The 27,227-nt window shown below is 41.7% G+C and overlaps 1 protein-coding gene across 5 annotated transcripts in view; it reads left to right on the top strand.

Annotated features, from left to right (window-relative positions):
• SERGEF (secretion regulating guanine nucleotide exchange factor) overlaps positions 1 to 27,227 on the top strand; it is a 120,746-nt gene that overhangs the window by 65,840 nt on the left and 27,679 nt on the right. Inside the window, exon 11 of one of the 5 annotated variants that reach the window (XM_081936269.1) lies at positions 26,310 to 26,348. The exons of the other annotated variants lie outside the window; for them this stretch is intronic. Within the exon in view, the coding sequence (XP_081792395.1) occupies positions 26,310 to 26,326 (17 nt within the window). The 3' untranslated portion in view covers positions 26,327 to 26,348. Of the gene's footprint in view, positions 1 to 26,309; positions 26,349 to 27,227 lie in introns of those variants that run through there. 5 annotated transcript variants of the gene reach the window in all.

The raw sequence follows: 27,227 nt of genomic DNA, 5'->3' as shown, positions 1-27,227 counted from the left end.
AATAAAAGTTGTTCATATCTTCAAAAAGGGTAAAAAAAAAAGAGAACATGGTTATTTAAAGGTTTGTTAGCTTGATGCTGATGTCAGACAAAACTCTGGACCAAATGATTAAAAAATGATTATTAGAAAAAATGCATTGCTTAATAGACATTATCAATGGTAAATCATGCTAAACAAAACAGATACTTTTGATGGAGGGACAAGTTAGTTTACCATGAGATTGTAAGGTACATAGAAACCAGCAACGTGAATTTCATCAAATGCAAGGTCCTACATTTGGGAAGAAAATAACAAGAATTGGGAGTACATACTGGGCAGCAGGCCATGTGAAATGTCTTCTGCAGCACAAGCTGTATGTGAACCATGTATGATCTGGTTGCAAAAAAATATTCTAATCTGCATTAGTAGAAGTACAGTGTCAGAAGAAGTCCTTGTTCTACAGCAGCCAAAAAGGCCAACATAGTTCTAGGCTGCATTAAAGCAACAAAGATGATTAGGGGACTGAAGGCTAAAACATATAAAGAACGGTTGCTGGAATAGGGTATGTCTAGTTTAATGAAAAGAAGGACTAGGGGAGACATGATAGCAGTGTTCCAATATTTCAGGTTGCCACAAAGAAGAGGGAGTCAAACTATTCTCCAAAGCACCTGAGGGCAGGACAAGAAGCAGTGGCTGGAAACTAATCAAGGAGAGAAGGAACCTAGAACTAAGAAGAACATTCTGGAAAGTTAGAACAATTAATCAGTGGAACAACTTGCCTCCAGAAGTTGTGAATGCTCCAACACTGAAAGTTTTTAAGAAGAGATTGGATAACCATTTGTCTGAAATGATACAAGGTTTTCAGCCTAAGTGGGGGCTTGGACTAGAAGACCTCCAAGGTCCCTTCCATCTGTTCTGTTATTTTCTGTTCTGTTCTATTCTATTCTTAGAATAGAACCTTAGACTGTCTACTGTCGACCACACCCCATTCCTAAGATGTCTGTAAGGGGCGTGTGTAAGCGCACCAACATGCCTAACATCCCTGTTCTAATGTTCCCTTTTATTCATATCCATTTCATGTATTCATAATCAAGTTTATACTTATATCTGTTATCTAATACATGCTTGACAAAATAAATAAATAAATAAAAATAAATAAATAAATAAATCCTATCCTATCCCATCCCATCCCATTTCATTCCATTCCATGTTGGTCAAACCACACTTTGTATATTGTGTCTGGTTTGGTTGCATTTGGGCTGTCAGACTCCTGAATGTGAAATAACATCATAACTACATATGCGATAGACTTGCAGGGCTGGCGCAACGTGCAGCATGTTCACATTGGTGAAATAGGATTGTGTGGTTGTTAATATGATTTATTGGGTTAGGGATTTTCTGTCTTCACTGTGAGTTGTGTTGGGATGGTGCACTAAGGGAGGCTCATTGTACATATGTTGTGCACTGACAATAAAGGTTTGAATTTAATTTTAGGAAGGAGATTGACCAATGAAGAGCAACCCAGATGATCAAAGGCCTGGAAGGAAAAGCTTAGTCGAATAGTTGAAAGTCTGTTGTTTATCCTGGGAAGGAAAAAGAAGAGGGAGACATGATTACTGTTTTGAAATGTCTGAAAGGCTGCCATGTGGAAGATAACACAGAATTGTTTATAGTTATTCGAGAAGACAAGAGAGGGACAATGGGTTTAAATTACAGAAAAGTAGATTTTGGTTAGAATCAGGAATATTTTCATAATCGTAAGCGCCCTATATCAATAAAGAAGGTGGACTATTCTTTACTGAAGGTGTTTAATAGCTGTGTGTTGGGAAGGCTAAAATATCGAATTCCTGCATTTGGCAGAGAATTAGATATTTCCAAAGTCCCTTGCAACACTTACGTCCTACGATTTGGTGCAAAATGTTATGAATCCATGAACTTATGAATCTAAATTTAGATTCCAAATAAATGTGTATGTGAAATATTCTAGCAGGGCTTTGTTGAAACTATGCTTCCTTTGAATGCCTGCTTTTTTTTTTTTTTGCCAAGGAACAGTCACATCTGTTTAGCAGAGAATGAGTTAAGCTCTGTGTGTAGGCAGCTCACTAAGATGGGCAATGAAGCAGCAGAATTCAATTTGCAGTAGTGACCTAAGAAGGACTATTTTTAGTTTAAAAAAAAAATAGGTCAGAGGAAATACAGTCCTATAAACCAAAAAATAAAAAGCCTCTCCCCCTGCTCTGCCTTCCTTCCCCAGGCTTGTTTACTTGTGTAACAAGATGGCTCCAAGGTGCAGAAACAAAATTAAGTATTATTGTATGATCATCCTTGAATCTTTCATTGTGAAATCATTGGGGGTTTTTTGGGGAAAAACAACAACAGTATATACTTGTTTTCAAATGCAGAGCAAAACCTGGGGCATAGTTGCTTTGGAACGTCACAGAGAGTTAAAACAATACAATTCCAAACAATTAAATTGTTTAAAATACAAGTTTACATGTACTGAATTGTATGTACTGAGCTGGCAGAGCTCAGTTCTCATTGCTGAGATTTCTTTTTTTTTTTATTGTAGTTCCTTTTATTTTTCTGGATCATGAAGACCAGCTTCCCATTTATAGCATGTGAAAAATAAATAAAATAAAACTTCTCATTTTACACTTTCGGTTTTTAATTTCTTTTATACTTAAGCATGTTCTTTAAAAAAATAAACTGCATTCATTTACCCTACATATTTTGGGCAGTATTATACTTTTTGGTATAAAAAGCATATAAAGATAGATCAACATTATGAAATATATAGGACTTATTAGATTCTCTAAATTTTCACATTTTTGTTGAAAACCAGCGTAACAACTATTGTTGTATAACTAAGTACAAATATTGCCTATAATATTTTAGGAATATTACACTACAATGTACAATGTAATACTGCTCCAAAGAATAAAGTAAGAAAAGGAAAGAAGTTGGAAAAGTACAAATTATTCCTGGATAATATGCAATCGAAAAGAAAACACATTAAACTAAGTCATGTAACATTCATGTGCTTTTGTTCAATGTGAAAAGGGAGCCAGTATTCTTTTAGAGAAAGTATATCTAGCAATATTTTCAGCAATCTGCTTCTTGTAGAACTCTATGAAATATCACAGCAATGACCAAGTTAGTGTAAAAAATATGTTACCCATACTTGCAATGAACTTCAGGAAACTGGATACTTCACTGCCGCACTGATAGTTAAAAATTAGATTACTTTCACTTACCATCACTAAAATAGCTACCAGTATTTGTGAGAGTTTGGGAGAAGACTGAGGAAGAAAACGGAGAGTGTATAGGCATCAGTTACACAATTGGATAGCTAATTCTTTAAATGCTTCACTACATAGAAATCCAGGAGAGAAGGGTTTCAAATAATTCAGAGACCCAACCTTAATTAATTTGCTATAAATAAGGATGGGAAATGCTTCTTAAGTTTCCAGGGTTCTGTATCTACCCTGTTTCCCTGAAAATAAGACCTCCCCAGATAATAAGCACAATCAGGCTTTTGAGTGCATGCGCTAAAATAAGCCCTCTCCCGAAAATAAATCCTCCCTGAAAATATTGCAACACAACAGCAGCCATAAGGTGACCATGCTCGCCGCCTCCTGTACCTCAAAAATAATACCTCCCCCAAAATAAGGCCAACTGCTTATTTTGGGGGTCAAAAGAAAATAAGACCCTGTCTTATTTTTGGGGAAACACGGTACTTCCAAATAGGAAGAATGTTACCTTATTGATGTCTTCGTAGTTCTTGTTTCCTTGATCTTATCCAGCCAGCATGGGGTTTGATGCCATATACAGGTCAGCCATTTATTTAAATTTGTTTAAAGATGGTTCAAAGTTATGATAACCTCAGAAAAAGTGGTTTATGACTTGTACTTGCACTTATGACCATTGTTCCAACCCCCTCCCCCTGATCATATGATTGGTGGCAGTGTCTTGCAGTCACCTGATCATCATTTGCAATCTTCCCAGGTGATTTCTGGCAAAAATAAATTGGCAAAAAAGTCAATTGGGGAAACTGGATTTGGTTAACAACCAAATGTTTTGCTTTACAATTATGATAAAAATGTAGAATCCAATCTGGTTTGCTCACCAGGATCAGAGGTTTAGTCTTTTCAACTTTTGAACTGTGTTGGAGTCCATCCTCAGGGAATGGGAGAGCAACTTTTGCATCTCATTTGGAAACCAAGGACCCAGAGTATGGAGGAAGAATGGAGAGGCCAATCAAACACAGTAATCCCACGGTCATTGAACCAGTTTTTGGTGCTTTTGCCAAAAGTTGCTCTCATCAGAAAAGAGGACTTTGGACCACTGAGCAACAGGACTTTGGACCACTGTGCTCCATTAAGACCAGGGTCAACGCAGCTGTCTACCAGGAGATTTTGGAGCACTTCATGCTTCCTTCTGCAGATGAGATTTATGGGGATGCTGACTTCATTTTCCAGCTGCCCACACTGCCCAGAGCACCAAAACCTGGTTCAATGACTGTGGGATGACTGTGCTTGATTGGCCAGCAAACTCGCCTGGCCTGAACCCCATAGAGAATCTATGGGGCATTGCCAAGAGAAAGATGAGAGACATGAGACCGAACAATGCAGAAGAGCTGAAGGCCGCTATTGAAGCATCCTGGTCTTCCATAACACCTCAGCAGTGCCACAGGCTGATAGCTTCCATGCCACGTCGCATCGAGGCAGTAATTGCTGCAAAAGGGGCCCAAACCAAGTACTGAGTACATATGCATGCTTATAGTTTTCAGAGGTCCGATATTGTTCTATGTACAATCCTTGTTTTATTGATTGCATGTAATATTCTAATTTTCTGAGATGGTGGATTTGGGGTTTTCATAAGCTGTACGCCATAATCATCACAATTATGACAAATTACGGTTTGAACTATCTTGCTTTGCATGTAATGAGTCTTATCTCATATATTAGTTTCACCTTTTAAGTTGCATTACTGAAATAAATGAACTTTTGCACAATATTCTAATTTTTTGAGTTTCACCTGTAGTTTTTAGCCTTGTGTTCATTTTCTTGGTTGGTTTATATAGTGGAGCTTGACATCAACTCTTAAGGTGAGAGATGGGGGAGGAAGTGGGTCCTAGCTTGGCATATTGAATGTGAGATGCTTTTCCCTCTGAGGGCCCGGGTGAGAGTAGGGTAGCTCGAGTCGGCCTACTTGAAAAGCGAGGTTTCCTGTGATGGTTGTAAATGCAAGGATTGGTTGCAAAGTTACTTTTCCATTACAGTCATAACTGTGAACAGTCACTGTAGGAGGCAGTTGCTAAATGAGGACTGCTGTTTTTTTTTAAAAAAAGAATTATAATAGTCAACTCTCAGTTACTGGATATTACTGCTGTCTCATATAATGTATGTGAAGAAATAAGCCATAATTGGAGGCCTCCATTCCATATTTGTCTTAATTAACTTTTGAGCCGCAGGATCACTTCCTAGGTATCTTCTCTGTCATTAGCTGCTCTATCACCCTTTTCATCTTAGGAAATAAGATTGGGAACTATTGGGCAGCTAATTATTACCATAATAGAGCTTTGGTGGCACAGTGGTTAGAATGCAATACTGCAAGCTACTTCTGCTGACTGCCGGCTGCCAGCAGTTTGGCAGTTCAGGTCTCACCGGCTCAAGGTTGACAGCCTTCCTTTCTTCTGAGGTGGGTAAAATGAGGACCCAGATTGTTGGGGGAAACATGCTGACTCTGTGAACCGCTTAGAGAAAGCTGTAATAGCACTATGAAGCGGTATATAAGTCTAAGTGCTGTTGCTATAAATTGCCCTAGTCCACACACTACAAATAGATGCTCCCAAGCACTCAGCTACTAGTTACCTAAATAGAACTTCTTTTGGACTGCACCCCAGCTTAACTGTTGCTTTTTTTCTCTCTCTCTAGTTTGTCTTTTTACCCCTAAAAGCTATATTGATTATTGAATGTTATTTTCTTTCATGACATTCCTGATTAAAAAGTACTGTTTACAATAGATAAAGTTAAACAAGTTTGTAGTTTGTGAATAAGGGCATTGTATCCCTCTCTTCCAATGACTGATTACCTGAAGCCAATAGTGTCAGGTTAGCACTAATGGCCTGAATTTTGGGTAGGTTTTAACAGGTCTGTAAAGCTTTATTACACCATGCATTCCGTCTAATGCATTTATGCCTCTCTTCCCCACGTGGGCAGATCTATTTTTGGATTGTTTTGTGAAGTCTTTTATTCATTACAGGCGTGCAGATGTTCTCAGTGCTGTACTTGTTTGACTTACAGGATGAGGTGGCCTTTTCTATCAAGTTAAACTTTGATGTTCAGGGTGAATCTGTATTCAAGGAAGGGATGAGAGCATTCCTGTCTCAAACAATAGCTTTATAATATTCACTGGCTTGGGTGACAGAGCATGTAAAATCCACGTTGCCTTTGGTTCATCCTGTAGGTTGTGATGCATCTTTGAATAGATCTGAACCAACAAATGAGTGTCTGTTTTGATCACTGTCACTGTTAGTTCATTGCCCTGAGGTGTTTCTCTGAGTTCAAAGATGCTTCCCAAATATCCCACATGATCTGGGGATATAAGTAGTCAAGACCAACATAGGCAGAGATTCTTAATTTCCCTGATGCTTTTTTCTAGTTATCTCCTATGTGGAAGGCACAGCCAGCCTTATTTGGCTGCCGTGCTAAGCAAATCCTTTGGATTTAATTTCTTCTTTATTTGGTTTAGAATTTTAAGTGTTGGGTTCATCGTGCCCCCTGATAATGAAATTTGATAAGTATCTCAGTGATAGGGCCCTTCTTGGCATGCAAAAGGTCCCAGATCCTGATATCTCTTGGTTAAGCTGGAAAAATTCCTGCATGAAACTCTGAAGAATTGTTGCTACTCAGGAGGGTCAATAAGAGAGCATTTTTCTCATTCAGTAAGAACAATGGATTTCTGGATTTCTCTGGATTTCTCTGTTCATTTCCTTCTCTTAGCTCTTGAGCTGTTTACTAAAGAAGGAGTAGGGTAGAGGGAAGAAAAATCACCAAATATTATAATGTAACACTAGGCTTACCGCAGGGAGGAAGGCCAAGGATCCATCCTGGGAGGTTACACGCGACTGGCTCCTGGGCTTAGTGAATGCTTCGTTGGGCGAGGGGTCTCTGCCGGCCGCCTTGAAAGAGGCGGTTGTGAGACCCTTACTCAAGAAGCCTTCCCTGGACCCAACGAAGCTAGCTAATTATCGTCCGGTCTCCAACCTTCCCTTCTTAGCGAAGGTTGTAGAGAGTGTGGTGGCCCAACAGTTTCCACGTCACCTGGAGGAGAATGATTATCTAGACCCGCGCCAGTCCGGCTTCCGACCCGGGCACAGCACGGAGACGGCCTTGGTCCCGTTGGTTGATGATCTCTGGAGGGCCAGAGATAGGGGTTGTTCCTCTATCCTGGTCCTATTAGATCTCTTGGCGGCTTTCGATACCATCGACCATGGTATCCTGTTGCACCGGCTGGAGGGGTTGGGAGTTAGGGGCACCGTTTTACGGTGGTTCGGCTCCTACCTCTCCGGCCGGACGCAACGTGTGTTGGCAGGGGAGCAGAGATCGACCCTGAGCCCCCTCACTTGTGGGGTGCCACAGGGGTCGGTTCTCTCGCCACTCCTGTTCAACACATATATGAAACCGCTGGGCGAGATCATCCGTGGCTTTGGGGTGGGATACCATCTGTATGCTGATGACACTCAGCTATACATTTCCACCCCGAACCACCCCAACGAGGCCATCGAAATGATGTCCCGGTGCTTGGAAGCCGTACGGGTCTGGATGGGTGACAACCGACTCAAACTCAACCCCTCCAAGACGGAGTGGCTGTGGCTTCCGGTTGCCCGGTTCAACCAGTTACTTCCATCTCTGGCCATCGGGGGCGAGCAACTGGCCCCCATGGAGCGGGCGCGCAATTTGGGCGTCCTCCTGGATGCCCGGCTGTCCATGGATGACCATGTAACAGCCGTGGCAAGGGGGGCGTTCCACCAGGTTCGCCTGGTGCGCCAATTGCGCCCCTTATTGGACCGGGATGCCTTACGCACAGTCACCCATGCTCTGGTGACGTCTCGCCTGGACTACTGCAATGGTCTCTACATGGGGCTTCCCTTGAGATGCACTCGGAGACTGCAGTTGGTCCAGAATGCGGCCGCGCGGGTGATTATGGGGAGGACTAGGTACTCCCATGTAACACCTCTCCTGCGCGAGCTGCACTGGCTTCCTGTAGTCTACCGGGTGCGCTTCAAGGTTTTGATTACGATCTTCAAAGCGCTCCATGGCACAGGACCTAGTTACTTGCGGGATCGCATCCTGCCCCATACATCCCTACGACCAATCCGCTCACACAGAGAGGGACTTCTCCGGGTGCCGTCTGCTAAACAGTGTCGGGGGGCGACACCCAGGAGCAGGGCCTTCTCTGTGATGGGCCCAGCCCTGTGGAATGACCTCCCCCTTGATATCAGGATTACTTCCGATCTCCGCTCCTTCCGTGTAAAGCTCAAGACCCACCTTTTCCAATTATCTGGCCTGGCTCAACCGTAGTTTATCCTCCTCCTGACAGTCCTTTTAAATTTGTAATTTTATTTGGGGTATTTTTAATGGTTAATTTTATTATTATTATTGTGATATATGTAACTGTTACCTCCTCCGTGTATGTACATGTATGTGTATGTGTGTATATGCATGTTTATATGTATTTATGTATGTTTTTATTGTACGCCGCCCCGAGTCCCTTGTGGAGAGGGAGCGGCTAACAAATTAAATTATTATTATTATTATTATTATTATTATTATTATTATTATTATTATTATTATTATTATTATTATTATTATTATTATTATTATTATTATTATTATCCTAGCAATTAACTGTACTTCTTTGTAAATGCTGCTGGTGAAGGATGCTGCTGGTCACTTTGCCTTCACTAAAGTGCAATGACCGAATCTAGCATTTAAAATGAAAGGAGGGCAGTGGAGCCTTTGATGGAGTTTAAAGAAAAACACCACAGCCTCTGTTCCAGTAAAGCACAGAAAAAGAAATGTTTCAAAACATTTTCATATGTTCAGACTCATGGAAAAAGCCTCTGGCATAACTCTGAATGTTCCTATATTGGTAGTCCTCGTTTATCAACTGCCTTGTTTAGTGACCGTCTGCAGTTACAATAAATATGAAAACTTTGTTCACCAATCCTCGCTTTGACGACTTTTGTAGGTCTGTAAAGGAAAAGAAAGCAGAAGTAAGATCATAAGCACAGTTGTGGTTTCGCTTAGTGAGTGTCTTGCTTAACACCAGAGTTGCCAGTCATGCAGTTGCTAAATAATGACTACCTGTACATCCCCTGTTAATCTTGCCATTCTTGCTTTTCTTTTTTCTTGGTTGGTTTTCCACACTCTGTTTGGAACATAAGCAATACATACCAGTACATACCAGTACATACATACATACATACATACATACATACTTACATACATACATACATACATACATACATATTTCCATGAAACAGTAATACCAATGCCATCATATAAACTAATATTTATTTGTTTTCTACTAAGGTTTCTAAAAGGACATTGTCCTTCCATGGTGCCTTACAAAAGAGAATTTAGTAAAATTGCAATTCCAGAATATAACACAATTTAAAATGCAAAGCGTAAACATCAAACATTCCCAAAAACAATTGAACAATAACTACAGTTTACAAACATTTAGCACTGTTCAGTCTAGCAAATGTGAACAGTGCACAGTAATGCAAAACTAAGAATAGAAATCATTAATCTTGAATCCGTTAGTAGCAGCAGCAGCCATAAAAGAATCAGTTAAGCCATGTGAAACAAAAATTCTTCTCTTGAAAGAACTTGTACACTTTAGGGGCTATGACTGAAAAATATCCTGTCTCTGATGTCCATAGTCTGTTATCTCAGTCAATTTTTTTCTCAGCAGTGACTAGCCAGCAAGGCCTCCGATGCTGATTTTTAGATTAGTGCAGGATCATATGGCTATAGTGACTTTTAAAGAATTTATGATTTTATAAACCCTTTGAACTGGATCAGAATCTGATGCGAATAGTATAGTATTGATACTATACAAGTATTTAGTTCCAAAAATAACTGAACAGCTTGTGAATTGTTTTCCAGTGCAGTCCTGTGGAGGGAAAAGTGCAGAAGCCTAATCAGGATATAATTGATGCATGCATGATTTAAGTCAAGATCCACATTTTCTGATCTGTGTTACAAAACTGTTCATATGGGCATCCATCTGCTGTAATCGCTTAAGCTTCCCCAGACTTAAGTCCTGCAATCTGCCATGCTGCTCACTTGGTCCATCAAGAGGAGGCATGCCCTTCATCCAGGGTCTGTATGTCTCTTTCCAGGTGATCTTGTTCACGACATTTTTGCCTTGTCTGGATTAAGCTTCAGCTGATTCACCTTCATCAAGTTCGAAACCTCCTCCAGCCACTGGTTTGAGGTGGTAGAACTGGAGTCCTTTTAGACTGATCAGCGGGATAGTTGATGCTTTAAATTGAAAACAAAAATAGTACTTTACCAAAACATACATGAGATTTAGGATGAATTTTCCCCCTCTCCCTGGGTAAATTCTTTTAGTTAAGATATGAATGTTCAGGTTATCTCCAGCATAACTCTTGATGGCAGATAGGAATGTGGACTCCCATTCATTTTCATCCACCACATATTAGAATAGGAGAAGAGTGTCACTAATGGACAATGTGCTGTTTGCCCAGTCCCAGCGACTCATCTTTGCCCAAGCTTGCATATCTATTTAAGGCATGGGAAAAGGTTGGAATTCTAGCAAGCTGTACTTACTTACTTAAACGTTTACTCTGTGACTTCAGAATGAAACACTGAGCTATCAACTGGCTCTGGGCATTGGCTTTGGATAGGCACCTGGGCTTCTTCCCTGTCTGCCATCTGACGTTGTGGTCTTTTCCTGATCATAGTTCTTATTCTTCTAAAATCTACTTTGGAGGTCAGTAAGAACTACTGTATATTTTTGGTGACATGAAATGTAAAACGTTTGAATTTTATGTAGAAATAATGCTGGTGGAAGGGAGGGGGGGAATGGCATGTTTCATTTAACATGCGGTACTACGTTTGTTATATTGATTTATATATGTCTGATTCCCAGCCTCAGACAATCTGTGTATCTTTCAGATACAGTAAGCCTAAGTATTCCACAGTAATGCTATATATTTCTTTGAATTTGATTACAAAAAGGTGTTTCGGAATATAAGAATACAAATGTAGCATCTGTCTAAGTCATTAAACCAGACATGATTTTTTTCTTGGTATTGCATAGCTGTTCTTCACAGTTGTCACCTATCATGATATGATGTTGCTGCTTTAAAGAGCTGAAAACTACCTTGGTGCCTCCCTATGCACCTAAGCATCTCGTTGGAATTAAGTCCAAATCATTGAACAGTCTTATTAAACTGTAGAAACAAGACATGCCAGATTGATTTTGTGTAAATGAGAATTATTTAAAAAATATTCAGTAACCTTAACAAATACATAATGATCTTTTTGCTTCAGTGACTTATTAATGTGAAGACCAAGCATGGGATCACCAACTCTCTCTATAGAGTTATTCTATCTCAGAATGACATTATGGGTTCTACTAAAAATGTGGAGAACAAAATCTGAGTTTTGGAAAAAGCTTGTGCCGCTAGTGTTCATACTACTAATGGGTCTTTTTTTAATATGCCAAAAAGTCTGGCTCACTGAAACTCTTACACTGATTTTGATTTCCTTTGTCAAAGGAAAAGCAGGACTGTATTTGAAAATTGATGACATTGTCCAGGTAAAAGCTTTAGAACCTACTGTGTAGCTGAACAGTGTTTTGATTAATGGATGAATTTGGAAATCATAGTTACTCTAGACATAACTGTGGACAAGTGTATAGATCTCTGCAGGAACTCTCAACTCTAGCTGTCTTTGGAGGGGTGTTTTAATGTGACCATTTATTATTAATTTGCACTGGAGGTTGCTATTTTTTTCAGATAATTTAGAGAATTTGTTCAGCCTTTATTTGTCAGGCGTTCTACAAAGCTCCAGTATTCCTTCCAGAGAAAAGAGACAAGATTGGGCATGCTGCAAAAATTTAAAAGAAAAATCTGATATGGCTTTTCTTTTGTAATAGTATCCAATCATATTTAATGAAATGATGGCATGAAAATGAATCAAATTTCATATGTTTTATATACCTATTTCTGATAATATGTAATCATTATTATCATTGTGAACAATTTGTTTTTATTCTTTTAACTACTTTTTATGTATCTGCCATACACTTATAAAATCTCTAATTATCTCTAAATCAAAGCTCAAGATCAGTATGTTTCTTTGTTTAGTAGATTTGTATCCCAATATCCTTGAATATATCTGGTCTGAGAAATGGTGGGCTGCCTAGACAAGACCACGTGATACTCTTGGTTTGCATGCTGGAGTTGTCACTATGCTTCTAGGCATAATTCAAAATGCTGGTTACCACTTATAAAGTCCTTGGTGGTATGGAAATTAGTCGTCTGAAAAGCTACCTATATCCCATGGTGTCTATCCAGCAGGTAAGAGCCAACAGGGCAGTGACGTGCGGTGAGGTTTATGGCTGGTGAGGCACTGACACAGTGGTGGGTTTCAAATTTTTTAGACTTGTGGACTTCAACTCCCAGAATTCAGGGATGAATTCCCATTCCCATGGGATGAATTCCCATGCTCAGTTCCCATTTAAAGCAACAGCATTTGTTTTTCTCCTTTGTGAAAGAACATTCCTTCTTTCTTTTTCTTTTTCTTCTCCCTTCCCCTCCTCCCTCCCTCCCTCCCTCCCCCCTCTCTCAAACACACACACACACACACACACACACACACACACACATACAGAAGTTGGATTGGACTATTTCTCTTACCCCCTTCCCTCTCTCTCACTCGCTCTCTCTCAAACACACACACACACACACACACACACACACAGTTGGATTGGAGGGAAGAGCATCAGCGAGGAGACCACAGGAGGAGGCAGGAAGCCAGTCAAAGAGCCATACTGGAGCACACACACTTTCCCCCAGCCCCGGAAGGATCCAGGCCAGCTTCACTGATTACAGGTTTGAAAAGGCAATGTGGCTCTGCCTGCAATCAAACTACACTTGGAGAGAGAGAGCACAAGCGAGCCAGAGTCCTTCCCTCCAGCCTTTGCCCAAAGCCTCACACCAGGAGGATGAAGTTTGAATTTCTCCCCCTCCCTCAGACCCACACGTACCTTTTACAGCTGTTTCAGAGAGGAGTTTAACTCTGCTCTTGCCTTGGGTCCTCTGAAAAAGCCCCGCCCAAACAAGCGCCCTCTACTATGAGGCAGGAGAACTGCATGCCTCACCTACGTCAGGAATTTTTAGGCTTTTAACCCTTGCTTAACTCTGCTCAAGTGATCATAAAACGCCTAAAGTCAGACTAGATGAGGCATGCAGTTCTCCTGCCTCATAGTAGCGGGTGCTTTTTAGAGACTTTTTTAAACAGTTAAGCAGAGTCATCCATGGTGAGGCAGCAACTAGCTCAGCCTGACCTCAGCTCTCGCCTTTTTCCTTTTACATTTTTTTTTCTTTTCATGATGACAGTGGTGAGGCTGTGCCTCCCCTGCCTCCCCTGACTGCACATCACTGCAACAGGGGCCATGCTCTGGGATGCCACAGATTAAACAGTGTAATATTTGGGGAGCCAGAAAGTAAACTTTCTCTATCGTAGTACCTGACCTTTGGAATGAGATCCCCACTGAGCTCCAGTTGATTTCCATTCTGATGGTGTTCTGGAAGGCCTTAAAGATCTGACTATTCTTTTGGGTCTTGGAATAGGTTGGATGGAACCATTGTTGGATGTAATCATATATTCATAAGTTTTGATATTAGTGATCCAGGTATTCTGACCTAGGCTTCCCAAGAGCATGAAGCAAACTCTTGATCCCAACAAAAAACCCTTTTATTAATTTACTGTGAATTCTGCTCATTCACATCTAGCAAAATCTTTCAAGGGAGGATTTACAGTCACAGACCTTATCTGGTGTAGAGAACTGCCAGGCCGATATCTGCAAAATGTAGCAAGGAGTTTTGGATAGTCACAGGCCAATTAATCAAGTTAATTGTTTCCTGCAAGCTCCACTCCCCTTTCGCTCCTCTTTTATTTCCTCTGGGAGGGGCCATTCATCGTCCACTCCCAAGTTGACCCCTGTTCTTTAGCTGTTCCCTTCGTCTGGCAACTCTGTGCATGCGCACACTGGGAACAGGCTCCAGCTGCTCATCTGCGTCACTGATGTCTGACTCTGAAGGCATCTGATAACTGGCTCTGACCCACCTCCACAGAGCCCTCATCAGAGCCTTCCCCAGATTCCAGGACTGGCCCATGTTCCTCCCCAACCTCCTCACTGTCCAAATCTGCTGCCAACTCTGTTGGCCACTGGTGGACCACAACACCAGGTTTGCCACGTTGCTTATTTCCCTTGTATTATTTATTTATCTTATGTACTTGTTATTATATTGTGAGCTTCCCAAAGTGAGTCTGGAGTTGGGCAGAAAATAAAATAAAAGTAAAAATAATCTGGCTGGGTGGTAGCATCTTATCACCCTTAATTAGCTTATATTGAAAAGCTAGGTAGTATTGGACCTCCTATATATGAATAGGAGATTCTAGGAAATCCCTAGACTGGGAATTTTATTCTAGAATCAGTTAATCACAAAATTATTTGCTATTATTGTCAAGTAAACCATATTGATGTGTCCATAATGCCACCAAGACTTGATATTTATTCATACTTAGAGAAAAAATTGCCAGAAAATGGTCTAAATGGAAAGGGACTTGAACTAATGCTCCCTCTGATATGAATAGTCTCTCTAATCTGATATGGAAATTCAGATGACAGGAATGGAATTATAGTGCTCCTGCAACATTTGCAGCCATTAGTGTTCTGATTGGTCTGTGATTGTGGATGTGCATAATATATTGCATTTCTGAACAGAAACCAGTAGACTATTCTTACGAAGAATGCACTCCATCTGCATTCTGCAGAGAGTCAGCTTGGTATAGAGGTTAGGCCATCAGGCTAGAAATCAGGAAACAGTGAGTTCCAGTTCCACTTTAGGCATGAAGCCAACTAAGTGACCTTGGACTAGTCACTCTCTCTCAGCTCTAAGATGGAGGCGATGGCAAGTCACTTCTGAAATCTTTCCAAGAAAACAACAAGAACTAGTCTAGACAGTTGCCAGGAGTCAATACTGACTTGAAAGGTTTCTATCTGTCTACAAAAGAACTACAGTAATTAATTTGCCTGCAACAAGCCAATAACTCTTTGACCATTGGGGACAATCTTTTCCAAAGCACGCATCTGTTCTGGACCGTGTTACTACAAGATTCTGAGGTGTCAAAGCATCTCATTTTAGGCTCGGAGATAAATTTTCTTGTGACTGATCATTGCATAGCATAAATATAGGGTAGCTGTTGGCACCCAAAACTGCTCTTTTCTTGTTACAAAGCTGCAGATGGAGGAATTTCAAATAGTTACTTGATCCCAAGTTTTAATTGCCTATATTTTAAATAATTTCCATTCTTTTGATTTATAATCATAAAAATGTGAGCAGAAGTGATTTTTTTCCTGTCATTTATTAGGACAAAACTATATATTATTATTAGATAAGCTTTCTTGAATTATGTAAGATATAGAAAAGCAATTATTTTCTAGTTGTCAAGGTTTAATATGGTTTTGTTGCAGTCTTTTTTTCTGAAATGTATTGCACTGGCTACCCTCCAGAAATAATGCTGACAAGTATTCTGTTTCCCATGCAAGCAAATATGATTAATCCAGTGGTGGGATTCAAATAATTTAACAACTGGTTTTCTGCCCTAATGATTTCTTCCAACAACCAGTTCACCAAACTGCTCAGTAACTTAACAACTGGTTTTCCCGAAGTGGTGCGAACTGGCTGAATCCCACCATTGGATTAATCCCTATGTCCAAGAGACTGACATTTTATTTTCTATATGTTCTAACATTCTTTCTCAAGCCTTGTAAGTTTTAAATTGCCTACCCTTGACCATATTTCCTTTCTTTCCCAAAACTTGTTAAAATAATTTTGTAGGAATTCCACCTTCCACATTTGATAAGATAATTCTTTGAAGTTCCTAGATTTTTATTAATACAATTTTGTGATCTGGACTACATTTTTTTTTTGCTAGGACTGGGTCACTGGGCTTCTTCTCTGTATCCAGGAAATGCCATGTTTGTATAGATACAAGGGAGCGGGGGGGGGGGGGGGAGGAAGAGAGAGAAAGCCCCCTTTATATACAAATGGCAACGCAAGAACAGTTTTGCTTCCTATTGTAATTTTTTTTAAAAAAAATAGCAGTTAATAATGGAGATCCATATCATGTAAGAAATCCCTATTCCTGACCGACAAACTTACCTCTGAGCTGGGACTTCATTGGCTAAATTAAAATGCTAAATATTTCATCTCAAAGACGGTGATGTAATTTGGGACCCACTTTTTTTTTAAAAAAAAGTGAACGTACAGGGCTAGTTAGTGAACTCTCTGGAATAAGAGGCTGGTAGAACGGGTGGTTTTAGCTGCTCTAGGCAACCACAGCCCTGGTTTCCCTTAACCCAGATTAGTATATGCATTTACAAGCTAAGACTTTAGGGATTTCTGCTAGCATCTTTCTGTCATTTTTATTTCTCATGATCCATTTTACTTCCATCACAGTCAGTGTTTCCCCTTGGGAATGAGTCTGACTCATCTTGGCAAGTCTAAATATAGAATAGTCTGAGTTGCAGGGCCATCGTAGCATAGATTTGTATAATGTAATTTTGTTCGCTAGGATCTTCTTATAGGATCTCTTCTAAAAAGAATTTCTTTACCCCCCCACTCTTGTGACTGCCATGAAGGGAAAACAAAATGGGAGCATCAAATAAAATAACTTTAGGTTATGCCTCAGGCTGTACAATTCATCTAGACTCCAAACGTGCATTAGAAATAATAGTAACACCACCACACTACTACTAGCAATATATGTGTATTATCAGATCCACCTTTTACCTCACCTAGTCTTTGAAGCAGGCTGTTTTGGAAATCAAGAAATCTTGACCAGAGAAAGACCCTAATGGAGACATATGGGGAAGAGGGGGGTGGCCGTCAGGCAGCATCCAAAATCTTCTCCATCTTCCCTCACAAGCTGTGCCTGGTTAAATATTTGATATTCTACAGGCCTGGAGTCAATTTATTTCTTTCCACACAGTGGGAATAAATAGAAACAGCAAGACGAGAGAGGCAATTGGTGTTCTTTCCTATATTTTGCTCAGACTGCCTGTGTCTAAGTAGGCCGCAGAAAATGTCAGAATGCTCTGAGGTAAAAGCGCACTGTGGTTGGGCTGAGAGAGAGGTAGTTAGAATTGCTTTTTTAAAAAGAGGACTGTTTAATGAGAAAAGCCTTCTCCAGAAAAGTGAAGCACTGTCAGTGAAGTTATTGTTGGTTCTCCGTTTGATCTTCAATCCTGAAAAAGGTAAATCTGCAAAAATAAGCTCTTGGCTTGCCATTCAGCTGTTTGACAAATATCAAGCTTCCTTGTAATATTATTTCATTCTTTAATTTTTTTAAATGAATACTAAAAAACCCAAATCTTATTTTACTGTTCTCTGTAACCAAAGGCCACCTTATGATGCTGTTTTTATGACATCAGGCTCTTGCTATATATTGTTGATTTTGGTTGATTGCACTGGCTCATGGCTGTGAGAACTGAAGTCTGTTATAACTGAAAAACATCAGGATGGAAAAGGAGGCTATGACTGAGAGGCAGTGTGATGTTGTGTTTAAGGAATTGAAGTAGAAGGAGGAGAACCGCGTTTACAGAGTTAGCATAATGCCCCAACAATTTGGGTCCTCATTTTACTCATCTGGGAAGGATGGAAGGCTAAGTCTGGTAAGATTTGAACTGCCAAATTGCAGGCAGCTGGCAGTCAGTAGAAGTAGCCTGCAGTACTGCACTCGAACCACTGCGCCACCATGGCTCTGAAGTGCGAATGATTTGAGGGGAATGAATTGGGGCAACATGTAGACAGCTACATTCTATAAACTAGAGTCCTATAAAGCAGGGGCCTCCAACCTTGGCAACTTTAAGACTTGTGGACTTCAACTCCCAGAGTTCCTCAGCCAGAAAGCTGACTGAGGAACTCTTGGAGTTGAAGTCCACAAGTCTTAAAGTTGCCAAGGTTGGACACCCATGCTATAAAGTACCCTCTGCAGTGAGATCCTCTCTGAGAACTGTATGGCTCCTAAGCTGATGATGTTCCTAAGACCCTTAAAGATCTGGCATCAGGTGGATGGCCTCTCCCGTTTGTGAGGTTTTATGTTTGTTTTGTTGTTGGGTTGCCAACATGTGATTATTTTGTAACTAATATTGTTCTTGTTTTTTTATTCATTTTCCATATTTTGTGATTTTTAATATTATTTTACAGTTGGGAGTTACTCAGAGTTGGTTGGAGTCAGATGGCATCCAAATAAGCAAACAAACAAACAATTGACACCCCTTGGTTTCTGCTGAAGTCTCATGCTACTAAAAGGCATATTTGCTGATAAAATTTAATTTTTTTCATCTTGGATAAGAATAAAAAATACATATCTTTTAAAAAGAAGGATATTTAACTTCTCTTGGGCCACTATTTTCTATTTTAAAATGTTGTTATTAATATCATAACACAAGAGCTGAAGTTTATTTAACTTTTTTTTTGAAATGGTGTCTTATTCTTGAGACAATTATGTTGCCATGGAGAAGATATACCTTTGAATTGATCCTGTAGATGTGTAGGGGAATGTATTTTAATTCATTTGCCACTCTCGCTTGTGGCTATGTCAGCCCTGTTTTCTGCTATTTTTGTTTTAACATATTTATTTTTATTTATAGGCAAGTTCTTTCTGGAATTGTAAATTTTTCTTTCTCCAATGACACCTATTCTTATAATAGGCAGGAATGTTCTCATATGCTGCAAATTGTCTTTTAATCTCTGTAGCCTGCATAGAATAATAGACTGCTAAGATGTATTAATACATTAAACTGCTACTCTATTTCCTTTTTAGAAAATGAATGTTTAGCCTAATAACACATATCATTAATGATTTTTTTTTAAAAAATGGGAGATAATATGAAGCAATTAAGCTTCTACCCTTCAGAGAGTTCTTGCTTTAACTGCAGAAAGTTTTAACCATTGGCACATTTCCATTGCAAAAAATGTTGAATGTTCACACTGGTAGAATGGAAGACCTTAAGAAGGTTCTTATATTCCTCCTCTCCAGTAAACAATCTGCCCTTTCTGTGGAGTGGAGATATGACAGTGTTATGAGTTACTATACTGTAACCAACATTTCCCCTGTATGGCTGTCCCGTCTTCATTCTTGCACAGTGGGGGGTCTGTAACCATTAAAATGAGTTATCTAAATTTAACATGAAGTCCCATCTTAGTTACCTGCCCCTTCATATATCATGTTCTTTGTTAGATACTAACCCAAGCTACCGTGTTTTCCACTCCAGTCCTCTGTTCAGGTGGGAACAGAGGTTTAATCTGATTGGTTGAGAGGTCTGACAGCTCCCTATAAAAGGAGAGCTGTCAGACCTAACTGCTGCTGGATTGTACATACTTGACTGTTGTAATAAAGAGCTGTTGTTGCGTTAAACCTGAGTCTTCCTTCTCATTGCCCTATCTAACATTGGCGACGAAGGTGGGATCGAGAGGCAGATAAGGCAAAGAACGAACAACGAGTCAATCCAGCAAGTGAATCCAGCCCGGAGCATCGGTGCGGCATCGAGCAACCATTTTGAGCGGCAAACTCGAATCGCCTCAAACGAAAATGGCTATGCACACCCCACCAACTCCGTACGACCCAGTGGCCGAACACTGGGAATCCTACATGCTGAGGTTCGAATGCTTCCTCGAGGCAAACGACCTCATGGAGGTTCCAGACTCCCGCAAAAAAAACCTCTTCCTGGGCTACTGCGGCCGAGAGGTCTTCGAAACGGCGAAAGACCTATTGGAGCCAACTCCGATCCAAGCGGTTCCGTTGGCGGCGTTGCAACAGACTTTAAAAACACATTACGCACCCAAGCCTTCGAAGCACGTTCGCCACCACGAATTCAACGTGCAGAACCAGAAGGAAAAAGAGTCCATTAACCAGTATGTTGCGGCCCTGCGAAAGGCAGCGACATACTGTGACTTCTGTGACCTGGACGACCAAATCCTAGACCGCCTGATCTGCGGAGTGCGAGACATCAACCTGCAGAGACGTCTGCTAGCAAAATCAAACATTTCTCTGCAGATCGCACTCGACGAAGCCAGGGCATCCGAGTCGGCCAACAAGTCCACAGAAGCCTTGCAGCGCCAGCACAATGTGCCACAAACCACACAGGCGCGCGTTCACCACGAGGTCGCAGACCAAGAAACCTCCGACAGCGAAGACGATGACAGCTATCGCATGCGCAATAGCCACACAAAGCCGGCACGAAAATTCAACTCGCGCTTCCGCCCTGCACAAGCTGCGGAGGAGACCATGCCCGGTCTACCTGCCGATTCCGGGACAAAACCTGTCAGCATTGCGACAAAAAGGGGCACATCACAAAAGTGTGCCGGAGCGAAGCCCCTGCCACCACCTGGCAGCCAAAGGCAAACCGCCAACAGAGGCCCAACCCAGGGGCCTGGTGGAAATACCAAGGGCGCCCAGAGAGAGAACCCAGAGTAACCTATCAAACCACGATACGGCAAGTCCGCACAAGGCGGCCAAAAAAGCTGAAAGTCACGGTCCTCATTGAGGACGCTCCCTGCGAGCTTGAAGTCGACACTGGATCGTCCCTCATGATCATCTCCTGGTCAACCCTGAAGCAAGCCATCCCGAGCCTGAAAAAACGGCAACTTCGCACGCCAGACATCATGCTGCGCGACTACCAGGGGAACTGAGTCCCCATCATGGGCCAAGGCACATTCCGGGTCCAGTTCAAGGGCATCAACACCAAGCTTCCCGTGACTGTGGCCAGCGCACCGCTACAGAGCCTCCTGGGGCTAGATTGGTTCGAAGCCCGGGGCTTGGAAGTCACCGGGATCAATGCCATAGCGGGCACCGCGGCGGCGGCGATTTTTAAGGAGTTTGAGAACGTCTTGAGCTCCGGTCTCGGTAAGTATGTGGGGACGCCAATTTCTTTTAACTTGGACCCCAACGTCGCGCCTATCAGGCTAAAACCCAGGAGAGTGCCTTTCGCTCTCCGCCCTAAAATCGATAAGGAAATTGACAAACTGGTGAGCCAGGGGATCCTAGAACCAGTCGACCATGCTTGCTGGGAGACCCCTATAGTGACCCTGGTCAAGCCGGACATGTCAGTCCTCATCTGCGCGGACTATAAATGCACAATTAATAACGCGCTGCAACAAAGCGCCTACCCTGTGCCCATTGTACAACACTTACTACATTCGCTAGGGCCAGGATTTTTTTTTGCTAAATTAGATATGGCGCAGGCATACCAGCAGTTGCCTGTAGATGGCGCCACAGCGGAAGCCCAAACCATTGTGACGCACAGGGGTGCATTCAAATGCAACCGCCTGCAATTTGGAGTTAGAATAGCCTCTGGACTGTTCCAAAGCGTCATGGAACAGCTTTTGCAGGGGATACCAGGAGTCGTCCCCTATTTCGACGACATTTTGGTATCGGCTGCAAACGAGGTGCAACTTTTAAAAAGAGATAGGGCTGTTTTGACCAGAATTTGCGAAAAAGGCCTCCGACTTAAAAAAGAAAAATGCAAAATTAATGTGCCCAGGGTAGAATTTCTGGGGTATATGATTGATGGCTCTGGGATCTACCCGACATCCCAAAAAGTAAAAGCAATCCAGGACGCCCCTACACCTCGCAATCAGGCCGAGCTGCAAGCTTTCCTCTGGCTTCTTAACTTCTACAGCGTCTTTCTCAAACAGAAAGCTACCGTCGCTGAGCCCTTGCATCGCCTCCTGTCTAAAAACGCCAAGTGGTCCTGGGGCCGAGCCGAGGCCGCCGCATTCGCCGGTGTGAAATGCCTACTCACTGCTGACTCCCTGCTGGTCCAATACAGCCAAACCCTGCCGCTGGTTCTAACATGCGACGCTTCTCCTTTTGGCGTTGGCGCTGTCCTCAGCCACCGCATGCCCAACGGCGTGGAAGCCCCCATTGCCTTCTACTCGCGAACCTTGTCTCCTGCTGAACGGAACTATAGCCAATTGGACAGAGAGGCTTTGGCTGCAGTAGCGGGAGTCAAGTGGTTTTACGAGTACCTCTACGGCCGCGATTTCGAACTTGTGACAGACCACAAACCTTTGTTGGGGCTACTGGCTGGGGACCGACCCACTCCAGTTTCCTTATTCCCGCGCATGACCAGGTGGACTGTTTTCCTGGCTGCCTACTCCTACAAGCTCATCCACCACCCTGGTTCCACGTTGGGACATGCCGATGCTTTAAGCCGCTGTCCCCTACCTGAACTGTTGGCTGAGTCCACTCCTGAGACATCGGTCCTTCTTATTGACTGCCTGGACTCTGGACCTGTCTCTTCCACTGACGTTGCCCGCTTTTCCGCCAAAGGCGCTGTTATTAAGCAGGTTCTGAACTGGGTGTGGAGGGGATGGCCCAAGGGGCCTGTTGGGGCTGATTTTAAAATGTTTTTTGCTAAACGTGATGAGTTGTTGGTAATCAAAGGTTGTTTACTGTGGGGGGACCGGGTGGTTGTTCCAAGCAAACTGCGAAAGGCAGTATCGGAGGCATTACATGTGGGGCATCCTGGCATCGTCAGGATGAAATCCTTGGCTAGGAGCTACGTCTGGTGGCCTAACATGGACAGGGAGACAGAAGAGTGGGTGGCCACCTGCACACCGTGTCAGGAATCCAGACCAGCTCCCCCAGAGGCCCCCGCTAAGGAGTAGGAGCGCCCTCAAGCACCCTGGTCTAGGGTGCACATTGACTTTGCTGGCCCCATTTATGGCCAAACGTTCCTCTTAGTTGTGGACGCATATTCAAAATGGTTAGAGGTAGCCCTGATGACCTCTACCACAGCAGAGGTGGCCATGAAGATGCTACAGAGACTTTTCTCCACGTATGGCCTGCCCGACGTCTTGGTCTCAGACAATGGGCCCCAATTCACAGCCATGCAATTCGAGACCTACTTAGCTAGCCAGGGAATTCGGCATGCCCTAGTTGCGCCATTCCATCCGGCCTCAAATGGACTGTTGGAACGAATGGTGCAATCAGCAAAAGAGGCCCTCGCCAGAATGGGCCCGGGTGATTGGCAAACACGGGTTGATCACTATTTACTAATCCAACACATTACGCCAAGCGCCACTACGGGAAGAAGCCCCTCTGAGCTTCTCATGGGTCGTCGTCTAAGGTCCCACTTAGACCGGCTACACCCAAACTACTCTGCCACATCGCCCCCAGACTCCACAAGGAAGATTCGGAATTTTAGCATAGGGGATTCAGTATACGCCCACAACTATGCCGGGGGAACTCTGTGGATTCCTGCTATGGTGATAGGCATCACTGGGCCTCACTCTTACTTACTAGAGCTAGAGGATGGTAGAAACTGGAGGAGGCACATTGACCAACTCCGTGGTCGCCTCTCCCACTCCAACCTTAGGGTACCAGACGAAACTCTGAAACCAAATGGCCAAGGCCCTACCCAAAAGGAGCAAACATTCACTCCTTTCACAGACAACTCAAACCCGAAATGTCCGGTAGACGTATCTGAGTTTGTTGCAAACCCACAGTGAGCTCCATGCGAGCAAACCCAAGGAACTCCAGCCGCGGCCTGGGGTAAGTTCCAGCAGGTTCCACAGAGCGGAGCTGGAGAGCAGACAGGTCTGTCCGACCTGCCTGAAGAGCCGTTTCCAAATGAACTGCGCAGGGCTGGTAGGGCAAAACAAAGACCCACCTACCTCAAGGACTATGTAACCAATTGGAACATCCCGACCAAGAGAGGAGGGGTGTTAGATATTAACACAAGCTACCGTGTTTTCCACTCCAGTCCTCTGTTCAGGTGGGAACAGAGGTTTAATCTGATTGGTTGAGAGGTCTGACAGCTCCCTATAAAAGGAGAGCTGTCAGACCTAACTGCTGTTGGATTGTACATACTTGACTGTTGTAATAAAGAGCTGTTGTTGCGTTAAACCTGAGTCTTCCTTCTCATTGCCCTATCTAACATTCTTATAATAGTCAGGAATGTTCACCTTCAAGGGATTAGATGCAAGCAAGCTAAATTAAACAGATTTCAAAAGCGAGGGTGTTTTAAAAAAGTGAGAGTGGACAATCCAGTGTCCTTAAAAGCTCTGCCTTGATTGAGAGCTTAATGGCTTCTCTCATCTTCCGTAGTTGAGACCTGTGAGTTGTCTGCTATCCTGTGGTCTCCCTATGAGGAGCAGGCAGTCTCTTGTCCTCTCTTGGTCCAGAGAGATTCAGTTGGATTAAGCTCATTGCCAGTCCATTGGCCATCCTCTGGAGATGTCTTAGTTCACCATTGCCTCACCTCAAATGTCAGGCAATGTAGGTCATGCTGATGTATTTGGGGAAGCAAACTGAAATGCTATGATTTTTGGGGGTTCCTTCAAGTCATGGTTATATATAACATATGTATGTACAGTATGTATTGTATGTATGTATGTATGTATATGGTGGGTTTGGCTGAGAGAGATTGGCTGAATCAAAGTCACCCATCTGGCTTTCATGATTAATTATATAACAATGCATGTGTGAGAATAAAAGGAATCGTTTATGAATGGTTCAGTACTGTCTAGGAAGGATGTGTGATGCCACTTTGGTTGAATTTTTGGACAAATACCGGTGTATTAGAGGTATCTTGGTTGATGATGCAGAAGTACATGCACTTGTGTTTGCAGATGTTGGCTGAAAACCCAAATGATTTTCAGTAAATGTGGAACAGAGAATTAAATTTTTGAGAACCAAGATAGTTGTGCTTGACAAGAGTGAATGATTGCGAGTTCTAAATAAAAAAATAGAGGAAATGGGTAGAATGTGAATTAAATATGGGAACGTGAATGGAAAAAATTGAGATACAGAAGGTAGTATTTGGTCTAGTGTGAGGACTGGATGTTTAGTTAAAAGATGAAAAATGCATATATTTCCTGCTTTGAGGAAATGATAGTCGGGGATATAAAGATGAACATAATAAATTGAATACAGTGGGATGGGGTACTTTAAAAAGTGTGACAAAATGAGACAGGGCCAAGAATGAATGGATGCTGATTACACGTGAACTGAATACAAAAGTAGAAAACTAATATGAAAGAAATATTTGAGTTTTTCCATTATTTACAGATAATAGATGAACAAACTGCAAAACAAATACATGAAAAGGAATAAATGGATAAAAAAGAAAAGGAAGACCAATACAGTTGTGGTTGAATTCAATTCATAACATTCTTTTAAAAAGTGTGAGAACTTTAAAAACACAAACAGCAGTATCCATAGTATTTGATGAATGTGGGAGAAAGATGGTTTGCAAAGATAGTAAAGTATACAAAAGCATAGCAAAAGATATAAATTAGTTTTTGCTGTGTTTCTTTTCATTTTAACATTTTGGCTTATTGTTTCTTACTTTGCACCAAGCATAATGTCGGTTATCCTAAAAAGGAAGAGCTTGTAGGTATGTTTGCATGTAAGAACTAATACCTTACGTTGCGAGCATGCGTCTAAGTAACTCAACTGGATATTACTGCAGGTTGATGATTTTTGTTTTCATGCCATAGATTATTGAAAGACATTGATCTGGGTAGCCCATAAGAAAGAGCATGGCTGTGCCTAAACTGAGGGGCTAGTATTAAACACTTGTTCAAAATTCGTTTACATTTTGTTGCTGCTTACATTTTTATTTTCGGTCTTTAAATATATTGACAGAGTAGCTCTTCAGGGATGAGCAATCTAAAGACTTGCTGCCTTGTTTCTATAGCAACCCAGCATCTCTGTCCTTTCAAAATAGCAAGTATGCTGCAGGGGTATTCGATTCAGCAGAATTATGTTAACAATTGAGCATCTTTCCATTTCTAAGACTTTGCACATGAAAATGGGCTGCACTGGCACTTCAGAAAGAAAAGAGAGGGAGAAATATCTTTTCTTCTGGAAAACAAAACTGCTATTTTTTTGGACAAATATGTATGTATGTATGTATGTATGTATGTATGTATGTATGTATGTATGTATGTATGTATAGTAAAATAAAGAAATTTGCCATTTCAGATGTGATGTGCCCTTAAAAAGCATGAGAATGGCTGTGGGTTTCCAACAAGCTGTCAGAATCAATGCGTGCTGTCCATTGTTATCTTCAGTGAATTGTTCTGTATTAAAATCTGTCATTAACGTTATATTCAGAACTTCAGTTAAAGGATATACTGACAGCTTGCACCTCGTATGCACTTACATTCACAGACACAATTATTTCGAGGGACAAAAACACCTTCTGTAATTTTAGCCCTTTGAACTTCTGCTTTGTTCAAAATTATTCTGATCTTTGACTAAGCCAAAGTGCAGTTCTGCGAGGAATGCTGATCATGCAGTTCATTCCTGTTTCTCCTTCTTTCAATCTTGGTTATTGTTTCATTATCATATTCTGTGACAGGGAAATCTGAATTGTGTGGATTAATAATTTTCCTTGATTTTTAGCTGGAAAAGTATTTTTTTTAACAATTCTTCAAATGGCCCACATTCCAACTAAATCAGGTTACTGTGTGTCTCTTCTAATGTAAAATGGATAGATATTTATGCTATGCTTAAATACGTTTTTTTAAACCCTGGGAAAAAATATAAGCCAATTTAGGCAAGTAAGAAAAGGATTCAGCTACAACTACTTGGATTAAAATTGAGAAACTTTTACGAACTCAGTCTGTCTATATTATTGTCCCAGTTCACAACTAGGGAGACCTTCGTCTGGTTGGTTTAATAATTATTTAAGCAGCCAAATTCTGAGATCCTAATGCAGGCATGTCCAACCTGTGGCTCATAGACCACATGCAGCTCTCGTGAGCTTGTAATGCAGTCCTACATAATTTCTATATATAAAAAATAAAAGGCTTGTTATTTATATACGTTAACTATATTTTATATGCAGCCCAGGACAATTCCTCTTCACTCATTGCAGCGCAGGCAAGGCGAAAGGTT

This window comes from Natrix helvetica (assembly GCF_964273705.1).
Source record: "Natrix helvetica genome assembly, chromosome: 1".
In the NCBI taxonomy this organism is placed as follows: Eukaryota; Metazoa; Chordata; class Lepidosauria; order Squamata; family Natricidae; genus Natrix; species Natrix helvetica.
This window is presented reverse-complemented; position numbering and strand designations above follow the sequence as displayed.